An 18,273-nucleotide genomic window follows, 5' to 3' on the forward strand; every position below is an offset into this window, starting at 1 on the left:
AGGAATAAAAGTTTGCATTGAGGGAAAAACTAATTTTACTAAGCTGAGATGTGACTAGCTAAAGTGGACTGGAAACAGCTACTTGAATGTAAATCAGTGCCAGGTCAGTGGGAGGCATTCAAGGAAGAGATAATGAGGATTCAGAGCAAGTAAGTTAAAAACAAAATACTGAGGAAATCTGGAATAAAAACAGGAAGTACTGGAAATACAAAGTAGGTTTGGCAACATCTGTGGAGAGAGAAACAGAGTTAATGTTTCAGGTCTGTGACCTTTCATTAGGATGACAGCAGGTGCTGTTCAGAGCAAGTATGTTCCCTTAAAGGAAAAGGGTGGGACTAACAAATCCAAAGGCCTCTGGATGTCAAGCGGCTTAAAGGAGAGTATAAAGAAAAAAAGGGAAGCTTATGACAGATACTGAAGACTCAATACTGCAGTAAACCTATAAGAGCATAAAAAGTGTAGGGGTGAAATTAAAAAGGAAATTATGAAAAAATATTTGTAAGGAAAACCCAAAGATTTTTTATAGATACATAAAGAGCAAGAGGATAACTGAAGAAAGAGTTCGGCTTATTAGGGACCATAATGGTAACCAGTGTGTGGAGGCAGAGGACATTGCTATGGTTCTTAATGAATACTTTGTGCTTTGTGTCAGTTTTCACAAAAGAGAGGGATGATACAGACATTGCAATCAGGGAGAAGGAGAGTGAAATATTAGATGGAATTAACATAGTGAGAGAAAGTATTAAGGAGTTCAACATCCTTGAAAGTGGATAAATTCCCAGGCCCAGATGAAATATATCCTCGGCTGTTAAGGGAAGCAGAGGCTCTGACGATCATTTTCCAATCCTCCTTGGCTACAGGCATGGCTAACGTTGTGACATTGTTTAGAAAGGGAGAAAGGGATAGAGTGAGTAATTACAGGCCAGTCGGCCTAAACTCAGTGGTGGGAAAATTATTGGAAAAGATTCTGAGGGACAGAATAATTCTTCAGTTAGAAAGACATGGACTAATAAAAGACAGTCAGCACGGATTTGTTAAGGGAAAGTTGTGTCTGACTAATATGATTGAACTTTTTGAGGAGGTAACAAGGAGGGACAATGAGGGTGGTGCATTTGATGCAGTCTATTTGGATTTTAGCAAGGCTTTTGATAAGGTCCCACATGGCAGACTGGTTGCAAAAGTAAAATCCCATAGGATCCAAGGCAAAGTGGCAAGTTGGATCCAAAATTGGCTCAGAGGCAGAAAGCAAAATGCAATGGTTGATGGGTGTTTTTGTGACTGAAAGGCTGTTTCCAGGATTCTGCAGGGCTCAGTATTAGGTCCCTTGCTTTTTGTGGTTTATATAAATGAGTTGGACTTGAATGTAGAGGGAATGATTAAGAAGTTTGCAGATGATACAAAAATTGACCGTGTGGTTGATAATGAAGAAGAAAGCTCTAGACCGCAAGAAGATTTCAACCGCTTGTCAGGTGGGCAGAACAGTGTCAAATGAAGTTCAATCCGGGCAAGTGTGAGCTAATGCATTTGGGGAAGGCTAACAAGGCAAGGAAATACACTATAAATTGTAGGATACTGAGAAGTATAGAGGAATGGAGGGAACTTGGAGTGCATGTCAACAGATCCCTGAAGGTGGCTGGACAGGTAGGTAAGGCATATGGGATGTTTGCCTTTATTAGCTGAGGCATAGAATATAAGAGCAGGAGGTTATGCTGGAACTGAATAAAACACTGGTTAGGCCACAGCTGGAGTGCTGCATGCAGTTCTGGTCACCGCACAAGAGGAAAGATGTGATTGCAATAGAGAGGGAACAGAAGAGATTTACGAGGATATTGCCTGGACTGGAGAATTTTAACTATGAAGAAAGATTGGATAGGCTTGGGTTGTTTTCTTTAGAACAGAGGAGGTTGAGGGGAGACCTAAATGAAGTGTCTAAAATTATGAGGGGTCTGGATAGATTGGATAGGAAGGCCCTATTCCCCTTGGTTGAGGGGTCTATAATGTGGGAGGCATAGATTTAGGGTAAGAGGTTGGAGGTTTAAAGGGGATTCGAGGGGAAATGTTTTCAGCCAGAGGGTGGTAGGGATCTGGAACTCATTACCTGAAAGGGTGGTAAAGGCAGAATCACTAATAACATTTAAAAATGTAACCTACAAGGCTACGGACTAAGAGCTGGCAGATGGGATTAGGCTGGATGGCCCCTTTACTTCTGGCGCGCACACTGTGGGCCAAATGGCCTCCTTCATGCTGTAAATTTCTATGACTGTATGATTCTATGTGTGTTGTGGTCATGATTTTTGTTTGCTTTCTGTGTTCTGTTTATTAAGGTGGCATTTTTCAAAAATTGTAGCTTAATCTTGATTGTACATCTTAATTTCCAATGTTAGAGCATTTTTCCATCAGCAAAATATTTGTATCACGGGTATCGGTGAGAATACAGCTGAAATATTTTTTCTCAGAACTGTTATATGTCTACACATAGTGGTCACATTGTGAAAGCATGAAAAGGGTATTAATTCTCATTCCACATCTGTGTGAATGCATTGAACTGGAGCTGCATGGCTCTGTCCAGATTTGTGTGTGTCAATATACATTTGTCCAGTTGTGCCACTTATGTCTCTGAAATTTGGATAAATGTGAGTACAATTTTCAATAATATGATTAAATTGAAATAGAGGAAGATTCTCAACAGAGTCAGGGCAAAGTGAAGTAAATTCATGCAGTTAAGCCTTAGGCAAAAAACTGTTTAATAAGAAAGATGTGGCTAGGCACGAAGGAATGGTAGTTAGATTAGTTAGAGAGTTTTTGTCTTCTAGCTTATCATCAATTTTCTCCACCATTTTTTTCCTCTGTTCTTATCAATATAGCCAAAAGCATCATTCCACAGGCATTGGTGATCTTTAGGTATCTCACCAAAGTGCCCATTATTCATGTGTGAGCCTAGACTTTAGCCTATGTGGGCTTTTTAAGCACAGTGGCATCACAACTGAGCCCAATCCTGTTCTTATCTGTCAACGATGGATGCACACTTCCAGCAGGGATAGCTGGATAGCAATTGTGAGTGAGAATCCTTACTAACCCATGAGCCCTGAGGCCAATTGCAGCACTCCAAATACCACCCCAGCTGTTGTTAGTTTAACTCAGCTCAGACTGGGGATTTAACCTTGGACTTTACTGTTCGGCATGTCTAAGCTATTCAGTGGATAAACTCACTTTCCTAATCAGGAATCAGTTAAAAGATTTGAATGGCAGGTTATACTTAGTAACGTTTGTTTCTATTCCTTGCCTCAGGGGAACTGATGACAGTTGGGATTTTGGACCGTGAGAGTCAAGCTCTGTATAATCTGGTTGCAAGAGCATCTGATGGGAGCAGCCTGTTTTGTGAGGCAGATATCAGCATTATATTACAGGATGTGAATGATAACCCTCCCAAATTCTCCGCATCTCAGTATGCAGTATCTGTCTTTGACAACACCACTGTTAAGACCCCTGTAGCGGTTGTCCATGCCAGGGATCCCGATGTTGGTAAGTATTTTGCAAACAGCCATGGTGTGTAGTGGTTTTCGTGTATATCTGGGTATATCTGATGCTTCGGTTGTATTGAGGTTGGATTAAGGGTCCCAGATATCCACTCATCACAAGTCACGTTTTGAAGAAAGTGACCGACTTATCAAAGAAGTGACTGGTTTGGTTGGCTTTAGGTTATGTAAGTTCGCATGGCTTTCAACACTTATAGTATTTGAAGTGAGTGTTTAGCTATGCTGGGCACACAACTTGCATTCAGCTGGAAGAAGCAAAGTACTGTAGATGTTGGAAATCTGAAACGACACAGAAAGTGCTAGAAACACTCAGCATTTGCAGAGAGAACAGACAAGCCAAGGTATGTGCCATTCTTCAGAGCTGAAAAATAAGAGATGGGCAGGCATATTAAACAGTTAGATCATCAGTTACATTGTTTCATTTACGATTCCGCATTTATATTTTACATTTAATTTTTCCCATCCATTTTCTGATTTCATTAATATGCCTGTCCACTTCTTATTTTTCTGTCTTGAAGAAGAATCTGCACCTGAACTGAATGGCACTGACTGATCTGCTATGTGTCTCCAGCATTTCTTTTTGTTATTGTTTTACATTCAGCTGCATTACCATTATCACATTTGGGTTGCACGGTATCCCAAACTTGTGTTCAGCTATGTCAAATCCCAGATTTTGCATTCTGTCATGTTGGTTTCCAGGTTGACTATGCAGAATCTACACTTGTGCTTAGCCAAACTACAGTCTAAGCCTACATTCCATTGCACTGGACACCAAGCTCAGTTTGACACCACTAGTTCTTGTTAGTATCTTTATGACCTCTGGGTTTGCTGGAGCATGTTGTTGTTTCCCAGAAAGATCCTACTGCATACTTACAGTGGATGGTCTACCAGATGTGAAATTTTGCAGCTTGTGGGAAGATTCACATTTACAACTTGTGGGACAGGAATATGTGAGTCAACTATTTATTGTGCAGGGTAGGGTTCACTGTCGCTTTCCTCAAGGGATTTGTCGACAACAGGGAATTAATTTTCTTCTATCACATTATGTAGATGTGCAGGAGACTTTTCTTCTGGGGTGAGTGTATGGGGAGGGGTTTGCTCTTCCCTGGAGTATGTTGATGTATATGATATGTTCATTACCTAAATGGAGACATGAAATGGATTTGCTGAATTAGAGCTGCTGGCTGCATTGAATGATGGTGTAGGCATGACACAAGTCTTTAGGTGGACTCACTCCCCCTGCAGTAGAGAGCTGTATAGAAGTAGTTTGCTATCAAGGAGGTTACAGTACAAAATGGAGTTCACAACACAGGAGAGATTCCCCTGCTCTCCACTATGCTGCCGGGCTTAAACTTTGTGGTAGGAAAGCTTCACTTGTTCTTTTCTAATCTTGTTTTCTCCATCAACAGGTCTCAATGCAGAGGTCACATATTCCTTAGTGGACTCAGCAAATGAATATTTCTCCATCGATGAGCTCTCAGGTGTCATATATCTGGCAAAGTCATTATACAAGGAGCAGCAGAAAGCTTTTAACCTCTTGGTTCAGGCCACAGATCATGGCCTTCCACAGAGATTCTCTTCATTTGTCACTGTGGTGGTTTCAGTCATAGGTATCAATGAGTTCATCCCCGTCTTCATACAAAGGGAGTATGTTGCCACCATCCCAGAGGATGTGAGCAATGGGCTGCAGATACTGAGTGTGTCAGCACTGACACGAGATGCTACTAACAATGCACAGATCCTTTACACCATCACGAATGGTAATGACCACGGCAAGTTTCGCATTGATTCCAAAACAGGTAACAATTATATGTTTTAACATCTGTTTCCTTATGAAAGCAACTGTTTAAATACTGCAAGGTTTGCTGGGCATATACCAAGTGGTTGCTGTTAGTTTGCTACTTTCTCTTGTTAACGTCCAAAGGCATCAACAAATGAAGGGCGCACAGATATGTGGTTATTCAGTGGAAGCGCGAGATTGCCTATTTCATGGGGAATTCAGTATATAGAAGGAGTTCACTCTATTATGATGTATGCAGGTACACTAGAGAGCATTGTGTCATGCAAGAAATGGGCTGGCATATAGCAAAAGGAGGGTCAGTTAGCTCAGTTGGCTAGATGGCTAGTATGTGGTATAGAAAGATGTCAACAGCACAGGCTCAATCCCCATACCAGCTGTGGTAGTTCACAGAGGCCTGCCTTCTTACCTTGCCCCATGCTTGAGGAGTGGTGACCCTCATGCTATACATCACCAACTGTCTCTGTCTAATGGGGAGAGCTGCCTATGGCCTTTGTGACTATGGCTAGAACAGCAATGTGGCAAAAGGGGGTATCACTGTACCACAGCCTATTTAAGCATACTGAAGCAGTTCAGTATCTCCCAAGGACTATCTTAGGTTAGTTCACATTCAGTATCAGAAGGAAATGCCAACACTAGAAACATAGGAGCAGAAGTAGGCAATTCAGCCCATCAAGCCTGCTGTGCCATTCAATATGATCATGGTTGATCATCCACTTCAATGCCTTTTTCCCACACTATCCCCATATCCCCTTATGTCATTGGTATTTACAAATCTGTCAATCTCTGCTTTAAACATATTCAATCACTAAGCTTCCACAGCCCTCTGCAGTAGAGAATTCCAAAGATTTTCAACACTCTTGAGTAAAGAACTTTCTCCTCATCTCTGTCCTAAGTGGCTTCCCCCTTATTTTGAAATCGTGTCCCCTGGCTCTACACTCCCCAACCAGGGGATTTACCCTGTCTATCCCTTTAAGTATTTTGTAGGTTTCAGTGAGATCACTCTCATTCTTCAAAATGATAGAGAATACAGGCCCAGTTTCCCCAATCTCTCTTTATAGGAGGGATGCTCGTCTTCCATTCAAGCCGGAACATGCTTTGAAGCCTGGAGCTGGGGTAGCATTTAAACTGGCTCTAATAACATTTGCACCAACTAAAAGTGTTTTTCTTTGCCTTATTGAGATGCAGCATGTCCAACACATGATTAAAATGCACTGGTCCTTACTGCATCAGTGCTAGGATGGCTGATTTTAAACGTGACCAGTGAGTAACCTCCATAGCTAGTAAATTTCAACAGTAAAACTGTCATGGGCTGGCGGGGGTAGCTTACCATTGTGCAAAACTTAATAAGGGCTTGGGCACAGCAGACATCTCATGAAGTAAAGAGAGATTGGTGCATTATCAGAACTGCTCTTTCAAATAAAGTTTTAAACTGATGCCCTGTCAATCTGTTCAGATATTAACAATGATCCTATAGCACTATTTGAAGAAAAACATTGAGTACTCCTGGTAACGTTCTTCCCCCCACACGTTCTCCAAAGGTAGATGAGTAGATTCTTCTTGTTGTTTGTGAGAGATTGTTGTATGTAGAACGGATGCTGCATTCACTTACATAGTTTAGTATTTGCACTTCAATATAATTCATTGCATCTGAAATGCTTTAGGAAGTCCTGGGAGATATGAAATGGTTCTCTATACGTTCAAATTCTTTCTTTGTTTATCATGGAAATGCAGTGGAGAAAGGGTTTGAAAAGGATTTTAAGTTTTTCAATAAAGAAATCCATTGAAGTTAATCCATTTGTAAAAACCATGTCCAATCCTGTGTTTAGGAGCCATGTATGTGAATGGGAGCCTAGACTATGAATCCTGCCAGGAATATTACCTGTCAGTTGATGGCAATAGAAAAGGAACACTGTTGTTCGGTGACAGTACGACGGTGGTCATCAATGTCACGGATGTTAACGATAACGCGCCCAAATTCAGCCACAACGTGTACCTTGCTGAAATCAGTGAGGATGCTCCACTCGGGGAATTGGTCCTTAAAGTAAGTTAAAAAAATATTATTGTTACATTATCATTCAAATAGAAATCAGATTTCAAAGTAAAAAAGAAACTGCTGTTGAAAAGATCAGTGATAAATTATAGGTGCACAATTCATCCTGGTGATGAAACAGTTAGACACCATCTCCTCCCCATCTGCCTTAAGCTTATAAGCAGCGTGGATATGTAAAATCTGACCAGGAACCCATAAAACTATGCTCTATGTCTACACACTACACAGAGGTCAAGTATCAATGTTTTGCGCTGATGGCGATATTGTCAAGATCTGTTAAAGTTACCTCTCTGCTTTGAAATGAAAATAGTCTTTGTGGTCCTCATCCCAAATAATAATTTTATAATTTAATGTCGGGCTGGCCTGAGTTAGAATTAGAATCCCAAATGGAATCTGCTATTAGGACTGTAGGCCTGAATACTCTGCAGTTATCGTTTATTAATTCCATAAGACGAGACCTATCTTGTTCTCTCTCTTGTGTTTCCATCAGGTGACAGCTGCTGACAGAGATGGTCCCCTAAACAACCTGATCCAGTATTCAATAATGAATGGCGATTCTAACCAGCATTTCAGAATAAACTCAAAGAATGGGGAGCTTTTGTTATCACAACACCTTGACAGGGAAGAGGTAAATAGAAAGTCTTTAACAGAAGGACTGAAAGGTACAGTTGATAAACCATTGTCCTTCCAGGAAGACAGATGGCACAGTCGTGTCAGGGGTGATTGAGTGGCATATTGAATATTGCCTTTGTGGGGCACTGGGTGGTTCAATGGATAAGTATATTCACCTTCCTGATGAGGCAGCACAACAGGTGAGAAAACTCCTCTACCTCTAAAACTTGGCTTCAAATTATAACCAGACAGATATGATAGAGGTTCCTTTTTGGCAAACTGGGTCAGTAACAGTGATAGGAAGTTCCTGGATTTCTACTGCACAGCACACATGGGGTACCATTTCTTCATTTCAAAGGTTCACAATGGTTCAGCAAAATCACAGCCGAGTATCATTTCCAGAATTCCACCAGTTATGAGTAGCCTTCATCCTGACAACTGCTACAAAATACTATTGGCAAAAATTGGGATCAGTTAAAGCTGCCTAAGAATATGTGGGTCAACTGTCCCAACAGTAGCTTTAGAATAGATTTATTCGAAGCACAGCCCAGGCTTCAGGACATTTTGTTCAAGTCCTTGCTGGAGGCATCCTGCATTTGTTACTGTCATGGGCAGTAAATGTGGTCTTACATTTGTAGCTTCTGCAGTCACAAAGAAGCAGATGGTTACCTATTTTAGGAAGAAATATATATAGGCCATTCATGAGGAGAACTCACCGATATTTAGTTCAAAGGGCTCTTATGTTGGGGTTTTGTTTCTGGCATGTCTCCAGCACTCTGACACATGCTTCACCTCCTAGGAAGTGAGTGCTGACAGGTTTTTTGACTGCCGGGAATATCAAAGATTAGCTCAGTTTGCTTCTGACCTGTGTCCATAATTGAACACTTTCTAGCAATAGTCAACAGAAACGGATCAGGACTGGGAATGCTTGCTGATTTTTTTTTTTCCCCCTCCCTAGCCCAGGGTTGCTGAGGCCAATTCTATCAACGGTCCTCTCCTGCACTGTAATCTCATCTAACTCAGCACAGACTAAGATAAAACATGGGATCTTCCTATGTCTGTATGATACATTACCACATCACAGAATGCATTTGCCCAGTGAAACCCAAAGATTTTATTTTATCTGCTGTAATGTGCAGAATGGTAGTAAAGTTATATAAGTATTTTAGGATTACATTTTTATAATTGTATTAAGACCCATGACCCATGCTGTGTCTCTTCTCCAGATACGCAGTTATTCCTTCGTAATCCGGGCTACAGACAATGGTGAGCCTGCACTATTCAGTGACACTGCTGTAAGCATCCAGGTGTTAGATGTGAATGACAATCCACCTATGTTCTTTCAATTCAACTACAGTGTGGTTATTCAGGTAAGTGTGAATGGATCAGAGCCGTGACCTTACAGAAGGGTGTATACAAGCGTTTTATTGCAAGCAAGATTCTAACAGGAATCTGCAGTTAAATAGCATCTTTAATGCAGTAAAGCATCCCAAGGAGCTTCACAGAACTTGACAGCGAGCTGCATATTAGGAAAGGTGATTAAAATCTGAAAGGAGGAGAGAGAGCTAGAGAGGCAGAAGGGTTAGGAAGAGATTTCCAGAGTTTAGGCCTTAGGCAGCTGAAGGCATGGTTGTCAGTGCTGGAGTGATTAGGATGCACAAGAGGCCAGAGTTGGAGGAATGCAGAGTTCTCAAGAGTTATAGGAGGTTACCGAGACAAGGAGGGGCGAGGCCATAGAGAAATTTGGCAACGAGGATGAGAATTTTTAAAATTGAAGTATCGCTAAAACAGGAGCCAGTGTAAGTTGTTAAATTGTATTATTTGACCCAGCTGATGTTAGGTACCAGATAGCTTTCCACCGACATTTTAAAGGTAGGCTAGTGTAGGAATCTGCATTTCCTTGCTGTCACATAGATTGCCATGAAGCAAAGGTGATGAATTCAGTTAGGGAGAATGACACCACCCTTTACCTATGGAATGTCAAGTAGGTTCAATTTAAGTGCTGTAGGGCAGAGTCTAACTTATCTTCTCACAGACAGCTGGAAAAAGGTCAGAGATGCATTTTTTTCCAAGCTGTCATGGACATTTTGATTTAATTTAGTTTCAATGCTGATCTTCAGTTTGAACTTCTCACACAATGGGTGTGTGCCTGTCAATATGGAACCTGGGCGGCTAATTTAACAGCCACAGATTCACACCTAGTTTATGTAAAGGAAAGACAATAGAATTGAAGTATCACTCTTACTGGAAGATTAAAAGGGAAAGGAATTGGTAAGATGGTTGTGGAGAACTGAACTGGACGATCAGACTTGCTCAATGGAAGCAAAGGTCAGAGAATCAGGTGCAAAGGACAGCACACATCTGATTGATTGCATTCCCAAATTTGAAGTTTTTGAGACTAAAAGCTGTTTCTCCTTTCTCAGGAAAATGAGGCAATCGGCTCGAGCGTATTGCAACTGGTGGTAATAGACCGGGACTCCGCCTCCAATGGGCCACCATTCCTTTTCTCGATTGCAGTTGGCAACGAGGGGAACAACTTTCACATCGACCAACAGGGACTGCTGAAAACGCACACTCGCCTCCAACAGAAAGTGAGGGATCAATACATTCTGCAGGTCCAGGTAAATTTTCTAAAACATCTTGCACTTTTCTTAATCCTCTCCTACGGCACTGACTGTCAGCTTAAAGAAGGAACTTTAGGTACATGAGATTGGGTGTCAATTAATCATATAAGCATTAAGAATGGTTGACTTGTATGTGGTACCCTCATAGTCTGACACGGTTGGTGATGAATAAACATTGGTCAACATCAACATATCTCCATTTCTGACAGTACTACTCACCTGCACCATCAGATCCTCCAAGATACAATTGAAAATTATCTCTGCTGCACTGAGCAGCATACCTCCTAGTTGCTCAGGCAAACCCTAACCTGGCACTGTTACAACTTTAGCAAACAATGACACCATTCATGTTCCTTCCTACTTAATAACTGCCCTAATTATGTGCATATAGAATGATCTCATTAGAGCACACATTATTCAATTCACTGCAGATATGAAACTTTTCCAAGCATTTTGTTTCAGTAACAAGTATAATAAGATTGTGGTTGATACTTCTAATAATCCATTTAACTACACTTATACAGGCTGAGGCACTGTGAATGAGTGAGGATTAAATGCTGGGGTACGATATTAGATACGTCTGCTGGTTTAGCAAATGAAAGCCTCAAAGGCTCAGACACTGTCTCATGTTGGCACACATCCAGGACCGTTAATCCAGTTTGTTTTCTCACTAAATCCTCTCTGCAATAATCACAGCAAAGAATAGGTAGCATGAAGTGAAGCAATGTCATTCATTTTTAAACCTTTGCTTTCTTCAGGTCACAGATAGTGGTCGACCGCCTTTGTCATCTTCATCTTTTATAAACATTCGAGTGATCAAGGAAAGCCGGTACCCACCATCTGTGCTTCCGCTGCAAGTTTTCATTGTTACCTCCAGAAGCAAGTTCCCTGGAGGATTCATTGGAAAAATCCATGCGACAGACCTTGACCTTCACGATACTCTCATGTACAGCACGGTCCCGGGGTTTCCGACGGATGGTATGTTTTCCATTGGTGGCGCAGATGGCAAAGTATTGGCACAGCGAGCCTTAGAGGCGGGGCACTACTTGTTCAATGTCAGCGTTACCGACCGAAAATTCGTCACCACAGTTGATGCACAAGTACACGTGACGAGTGTGACACCAGGCATGCTCGACCATGCCATTCTGGTGGAACTGGTGCAGGTCACACCAGAGAAATTCATCAGTCAACACTGGCGGAACTTTCAGAGATCCCTGGCAAATCTGCTGCAGGTTAACAAGAAAGGCATTGAACTCATCAGCATGCAGCCAGCGCAAGGCTCTCTGAACTTAGACGTGCTCCTAGTCATAAAGAAATCAGACAACTCCTTTTATAAACCTGACGTTCTGCAGCAGAAGCTCATCTCCTCTGCTGTGGACGTGGAGAAGTGGGATGAAATTCGGATAGAGAGGGTGGCTCACCGCTGTTCAGATCACAACTGTCCCCAACAACACTGCGAAGGGAAATTTCAACTGGACATGGAAAATGTATTAACATACACTACCGCTGTTCTCAGCTTCATTGTTCCACGGTACCTTCACTATAAGGCCTGCTCATGTAATGGTAAGATTTCATTGTATGATCATTAAATCAAAATGTTTATCTAGTTTTTGCTCTATCCTCTTCTGGAGGTGTCTGCCTTGGCTCAGCAGTAGCACTCTCGCTGCTGAGTCAGTAGGTCTTGGGCTCAGCCACTCCATAGGATTGAACACACAATCTAAGCCCATACTTCAGTGCAATACACAGTGAGTGCATGCAGTGTCCTGGCTGACATTTATCCCTTGGTCAACATCACCAAAATAGATTAGCTGGCCATTAGCTGGCTGTTTGTGGATTCTTGTGCAAATAGGCTTCCATGCATGCCTACATTAGTGACCACAATTCAAGTACTCAAAATTGACTGTGAACTACCCTGGGATGTCAATTTATACAATACTTGTAAAAGGAATTGTAACAAATGCAAGATTGTTCATTCATTCTTCCATTTGGTGGAGACTTGTGCTAAAGTACTGTTGGCCCTCCGATGCCCTGCCTAAGTGTGATTCTTCATGAATGAGTGCAGATGGTGAAAAGCAGGAGGATATTTCCCGTGGAAGACATCGTGATTGAGCATCATCCTGTCCTGATATTCACATACATATGTACCTTGTAGCTAGGGTTCTTGTGTGGTGATTAGGAGTAGAACAGTATATTGATTTTTTTCCTTCCATATTCCAGAAATTGTGAGGTCAATTATAGGACCTCCAGGACTATCACAGCTAACTCAGCATCTCCCTGGATCTGAACCTGTGATTTCTGTATCACTTTGTATTTATCCACTGAGCGTGATGAGAGTCAAAAAGTATAAAATAAGCATATTAAAATATGATTTATATAGACATCAGAATGAATTTTAGGATCAGTTGAGGTGCACAGAAAATTGTTCTTTGAAAATAGTTTTTATCAGTAACGTATGCTTAATTTACCAGCAGTTTAATGTACTGCCTTTACACGCTGTGCAGTGCAATTCAATCTATCACAATTCCATCTGTGCTATATAGCATATCTAAACAAGCGATATGCACATCTCCAAAAACAACAGCTGCATCCCACCTCTTTCCCTCGACTCAGAGAAGCAATTCAGATTCTTGTCTTCATCTTTAAATCCCTCCATGGCCTTGTCTCTCCCAACTGCCTTGATCTTCTCCAGCTCTGTGTTTTTGATCACACCCTCCCATCCTTAAACAATTGCTTATTTCTTGACTCTTGCTCCCTCCACTCCACCATTAGTTGCCACTGCTTCAGCCACATTACCCCTGTCCATTGGAAATCCCTCCATCCATCTTGCCATCTCCCTCCCAGACTTTATATATTCCCTCGAGATATGCCTTTCAACAGTGGTTTTATTTGCACCAACCCTCTACCCCACTCTCTCCTTTCTGCATCTTTATCAATTCGCTCAATAGGGGGAGGCGGTAGCATAGTGGTATTATCACTGGACTAATAACCCAGAGATCCCAGCTATTGATCTGGAGACATGGATTCTAATCCCACCACAGCAGAAGGTGGAATTTGAATTTAATTAATAAAATCTGGAATAAAAAAAAACGCTAGTCTAATGATGGCCATGAAACCATTGTCGATTGTTGTAAAAACCCATCTGGTTCACTAATGCCCTTTAGGGAAGGAAATCTGCCGTCCTTACCTGGTCTGGCCTACATGTGACTCCAGACCCACAGCAATGTGGTTAACTCTTACATGCCCTCTGAAATGGCCACTCAGTTGTACCTAACTGCTACGAAATCAATGAAAAGGAATGAAACCGGATGGACCACCCGGCATCGACCTAGGCACCGGAAACGACAACGGGAAACTCAGCCCTGTCGACCCTGCAAAGTCCTCCTTACTAACATCTGGGGGCTTGTGTCAAAGTTGGAAGAGCTGTCCCACAGACGAGTCAAGCAACAGCTTGACATAGTCATACTCACGGAATCATATCTTACAGACAATGTCCCAGACACTGCAATCACCATCCCTGTGTATGTCCTGGCCCACTGGCAGGACAGACCCAGCAGAGGTGGCGGGACAGTCATCTACAGTAGGGAGGGAGGTTGCCTTGGGAGTCCTCAACATCGACCACGGACCCCATGAAGTCTCATGGCATCAGGTCAAACATGGGCAAGGTAACCTCCTACTGATTACCACCTACCGCCCTCCCTCAGCTGATGACTCAGTACTCCTCCATGTTGAACACCACTTGGAGGAAGCACTGAGAGTGGCAAGGGCACAGAATGTACTCTGGGTGGGGGACTTCAATGTCTATCACCAAGAGTGGCACGGTAGCACCACTACTGACCGAGCTGGCTGAGTACTCAAGGACATAGCTGCTATATTGGGTCTGCGGCAAGTGGTGGGGGAACCAACACGAGGGAAAAACATGCTTGACCTTGTCCTCACCAATCTGCCTGCCATAGATGCTTCTGTCCATGACTGTATTGGTAGGAGTGACCACTGCACAGTCCTTGTGGAGACGAAGTCCCGCCTTCACATTGAGGATACCATCCATCGTGTTGTGTGGCACTATCACCATGCTAAATGGGATAGATTTCGAACAAATCTAGCAATGCAAAACTGGGCATCCATGAGGCGCTGTGGGCCATCAGCAGCAGCAGAATTGTACTCAACCACAATCTGCAACCTCATGGCCCGGCATATCCCCCACTCTACCATTACCATCAAGCCAGGAGACCAACCCTGGTTCAATGAAGAGTGCAGCACCAGGCATACCTCAAAATGAGGTGTCAACCTGGTGAAGCTACAACACAGGACTACTTGCATGCCAAACTGCATGAGCAGCATGCAATAGACAGAGCTAAGTGATCCCATAACCAACGGATCAGACCTAAGCTCTGCAGTCCTGCCACATCCAGTCGTGAATGGTGGTGGACAATTAAACAACTAACTGGAGGAGGTGGCTCCACAAATATCCCCATCCTCAATGATGGGGGAGCCCAGCATATCAGTGTGAAAGATAAGGCAGAAGCATTTGCAACAATCTTCAGCCAGAAGTGCTGAGTTGATGATCCATCTCGGCCTCCTCCTGAAGTCCCCAGCATTACAGATGCCAGACTTCAGCCAATTCAATTCACTCCCCGTGATATCAAGAAACGACTGAAGGCACTGGATACTGCAAAGGCTATGGGCCCTGATAATATTCCGGCAATAGTACTGAAGACCTGTGGTCTAGAACTTGCCGCGCCCCGAGCCAAGCTGTTCCAGTATAGCTACAACACTGGCATCTACCCGGCAATGTGGAAAATTGCCCAGGTATGTCCTGTACACAAAAGGCAGGACAAGTCCAACCCGGCCAATTACCGCCCCATCAGTCTACTCTCAATCATCAGTAAAGTGATGGAAGGTGTCATCAACAGCACCATCAGGCAGCACTTGCTTAGCAATAACCTGCTCAGTGACGCTCAGTTTGGGTTCCGCCAGAGCCACTCAGCTCCTGACCTCATTACAGCCTTGGTTCAAACATAGACAGAAGAGCTGAACTCAAGAGGTGACACGAGAGTGACTGCCCTTGACATCAAGGCAGCATTTGACTGAGTCTGGCATCAAGGAGCCCTAGCAAAACTGGAGTCAATGGGAATCAGGGGGAAAACTCTCTGCTGGTTGGAGTCATACCTATCGTAAAGGAAGATGGTTGTGGTTGTTGGAGGTCAATCATCTGAGCTCCAGGACATCACTGCAGGAGTTCCTCAGGGTAGTGTCCTAGGCCCAGCCATCTTCAGCTGCTTCATCAATGACCTTCAATCATAAGGTCAGAAGTGGGGATGTTCACTGATGATTGCACAATGTTCAGCACCATTCGCAACTCCTCAAATACTGAAGCAGTCCGTGTAGAAATGCAGCAAGACCTGGACAATATCCAGGCGTGGGCTGATAAGTGGCAAGTAACAGTCGTGCCACATAAGTGCCAGGCAATGATCATCTCCAAGAAGAGAGAATCTAACCATCTCCCCTTGACATTCAGTGGCATTACCGTCGCTGATTTCCCCACTATCAACATCCTAGGGGCTAGCATTGACCAGAAACTGAACTGGAGTAGCCATGTAAATACCGTGGCTACAAGAGCAGGTCAGAGGCTGGGAATCCTGCGGCGGGTACTCGCCTTTTGACTCCCCAAAGCCTGTCCACCATCTACAAGGCACAAGTCAGGAGTGTGATGGAATACTTTCCACTTGCCTGGATGGGTGCAGCTCCAACAACACTTAAGAAGCTCGACACCATCCAGGACAAAGCAGCCCACTTGATTGGCACCTCATTCTCAAACATTCACTGCCTCCACCACCGACGCACAGGGACAGCAGTGTGTACCATCTACAAGATGCACTGCAGCAACGCACCAAGGCTCCTTAGACAGCACCTTCCAAACCTGCGACCTCTACCACCTCGAGCAGCAGATGCATGGGAACACCACCACCTGCAAATTCCCGTCCAAGTCACACACCATCCTGACTTGGAACTATATCGCCGTTGCTTCACTGTAACTGGGTCAAAATCCTGGAACTCCCTTCCTAACAGCACTGTGGGTGTACCTGCCCCAAATGTACTGCAGCGGTTCAAGAAAGCAGCTCACCACCACCTTGTCAAGGGCAGTTAGGGATGGGCAATAAATGCTGGCCTGGCCAGCGACGCCCACATCCCATGAATGAATTTTTTTTTAAAGTTGCGATCTACCGCCCTGTAATGCTCTCTCTCTTTGTTTCTCCACCCCCTCCCTCTCTCTGGCAGTTGTACTGAGCAGGAGCACTCAACAAAGCAGCTTTGTGGTCAGTCACTTTGTTTAAAAACATCACGCAGAGTTTCACAGATGACAGCTGCTGAAGCAGGAATGCACTTCCCAACATCAGACAGATTCGGGGGTTTTCCGGCGGACTTTTTAAAAAAAGTCAGAAAACCCCAAACCTGTGAAAGTTGGGACGTGCATTTCCTGCTTCAGCAGCTGAGCTGTGAAACTGACAGCGCGATGTTTGATAAAGGCCGCTCTGCAAAGCTTGAACATCACTCACCATGTGAGGACACCAAAACTGAACATAGTATTCCAAGTGAGGGCTGACCAAAGTCTTGTACAAGGACAAAATAGTATGTTTATAATCAGTTCTCCTACTAATGCACCCCAGCACACTATTTGCTCTGGCTATTGCTTCACGGCATTGCTCATGTACCTTTAGAGAGGTAGGCATGGAAATGCCCAGATCTCTTTCTTTCTCCAACTTCTTTAATGAAGGGTATATCTATGTTGAGCATTTGCCCTGCTAGCGGGCAGAGCACTGCACTTTTCCAAATTAAATTTATTGGAGTAGATATTAGATTAATAGTTGTCATGCTGTTCTATAATTATAGTTGGATATGAAGTTACTTTACCTGCTGAAAACGGTGTTAGCAGAAAATCCATCAAGACGTTTTAATATTTCAGATTCTTCTCTGAGATTCACTGGTGACAGCTACATGAAGTATCGTTATCTGGGTGAAGAAGATCCAGTGAAAACAGCCATCAATTTCCGAATACAGACTGTCCAATCAGATGCAGTAGTGATGTACACCAATGGAACGGATTCCAGTCTTCTTGAGGTAAAAGCGCAACCTATTCAATCTCCGTAGGTTTCAATAGCAGGTCAGAGACTGGGAATTCTGCAGCGAATAACCCACCTCCTGACTCCCTAAAGCCTGTCCATCATCTACAAGTCAGGATTATGATGGAATAAGTGTGGCTTCAGCAACACTCAAGAAGCTCGACTCAATCCAGGACAAAGTAGCCCAGTTGATCGGCACCTTAAGCATTCACTCCCTCCACCGCCAACACACAGTGGCAGCAGTGTGTACCATATACAAGATGCATTGCAGCAACTTATCATGCCTCCTTCAACAGCACCTTCCAAACCCGCGACCTCTACCACCTAGAAGGACAAGGGCAGCAGGCATGTGGGAACACCACCACCTGCAAGTTCCCTGCAAGTCAAACACCATCCTGACTTGGAACTATATCGCTGTTCCTTCATTGTCACTGGATCAAAATCCTGGAACACCCTCCCTAACAGCACTGTGGGTCTACCTGCACCAGATGGAATGCAGTGGTTCAAGAAGGCAGCTCACCACCACTTTGTC

General features: G+C 43.4%; 1 protein-coding gene across 1 annotated transcript in view; it reads left to right on the forward strand.

Annotated features, from left to right (window-relative positions):
* The window catches only part of fat2 (FAT atypical cadherin 2), a 102,297-nt gene that overhangs the window by 72,051 nt on the left and 11,973 nt on the right, over positions 1 to 18,273 (forward strand). Inside the window, exons 12-19 of the mRNA XM_068043037.1 lie at positions 3,289 to 3,522; positions 4,946 to 5,335; positions 7,164 to 7,378; positions 7,878 to 8,015; positions 9,226 to 9,369; positions 10,423 to 10,620; positions 11,382 to 12,186; positions 17,585 to 17,739. Coding sequence (XP_067899138.1) covers positions 3,289 to 3,522; positions 4,946 to 5,335; positions 7,164 to 7,378; positions 7,878 to 8,015; positions 9,226 to 9,369; positions 10,423 to 10,620; positions 11,382 to 12,186; positions 17,585 to 17,739 — 2,279 coding nt within the window. The remainder of the gene's footprint in view (positions 1 to 3,288; positions 3,523 to 4,945; positions 5,336 to 7,163; positions 7,379 to 7,877; positions 8,016 to 9,225; positions 9,370 to 10,422; positions 10,621 to 11,381; positions 12,187 to 17,584; positions 17,740 to 18,273) is intronic.

Source organism: Heterodontus francisci, chromosome 12 (genome assembly GCF_036365525.1).
Source record: "Heterodontus francisci isolate sHetFra1 chromosome 12, sHetFra1.hap1, whole genome shotgun sequence".
NCBI classification, from domain to species: Eukaryota; Metazoa; Chordata; class Chondrichthyes; order Heterodontiformes; family Heterodontidae; genus Heterodontus; species Heterodontus francisci.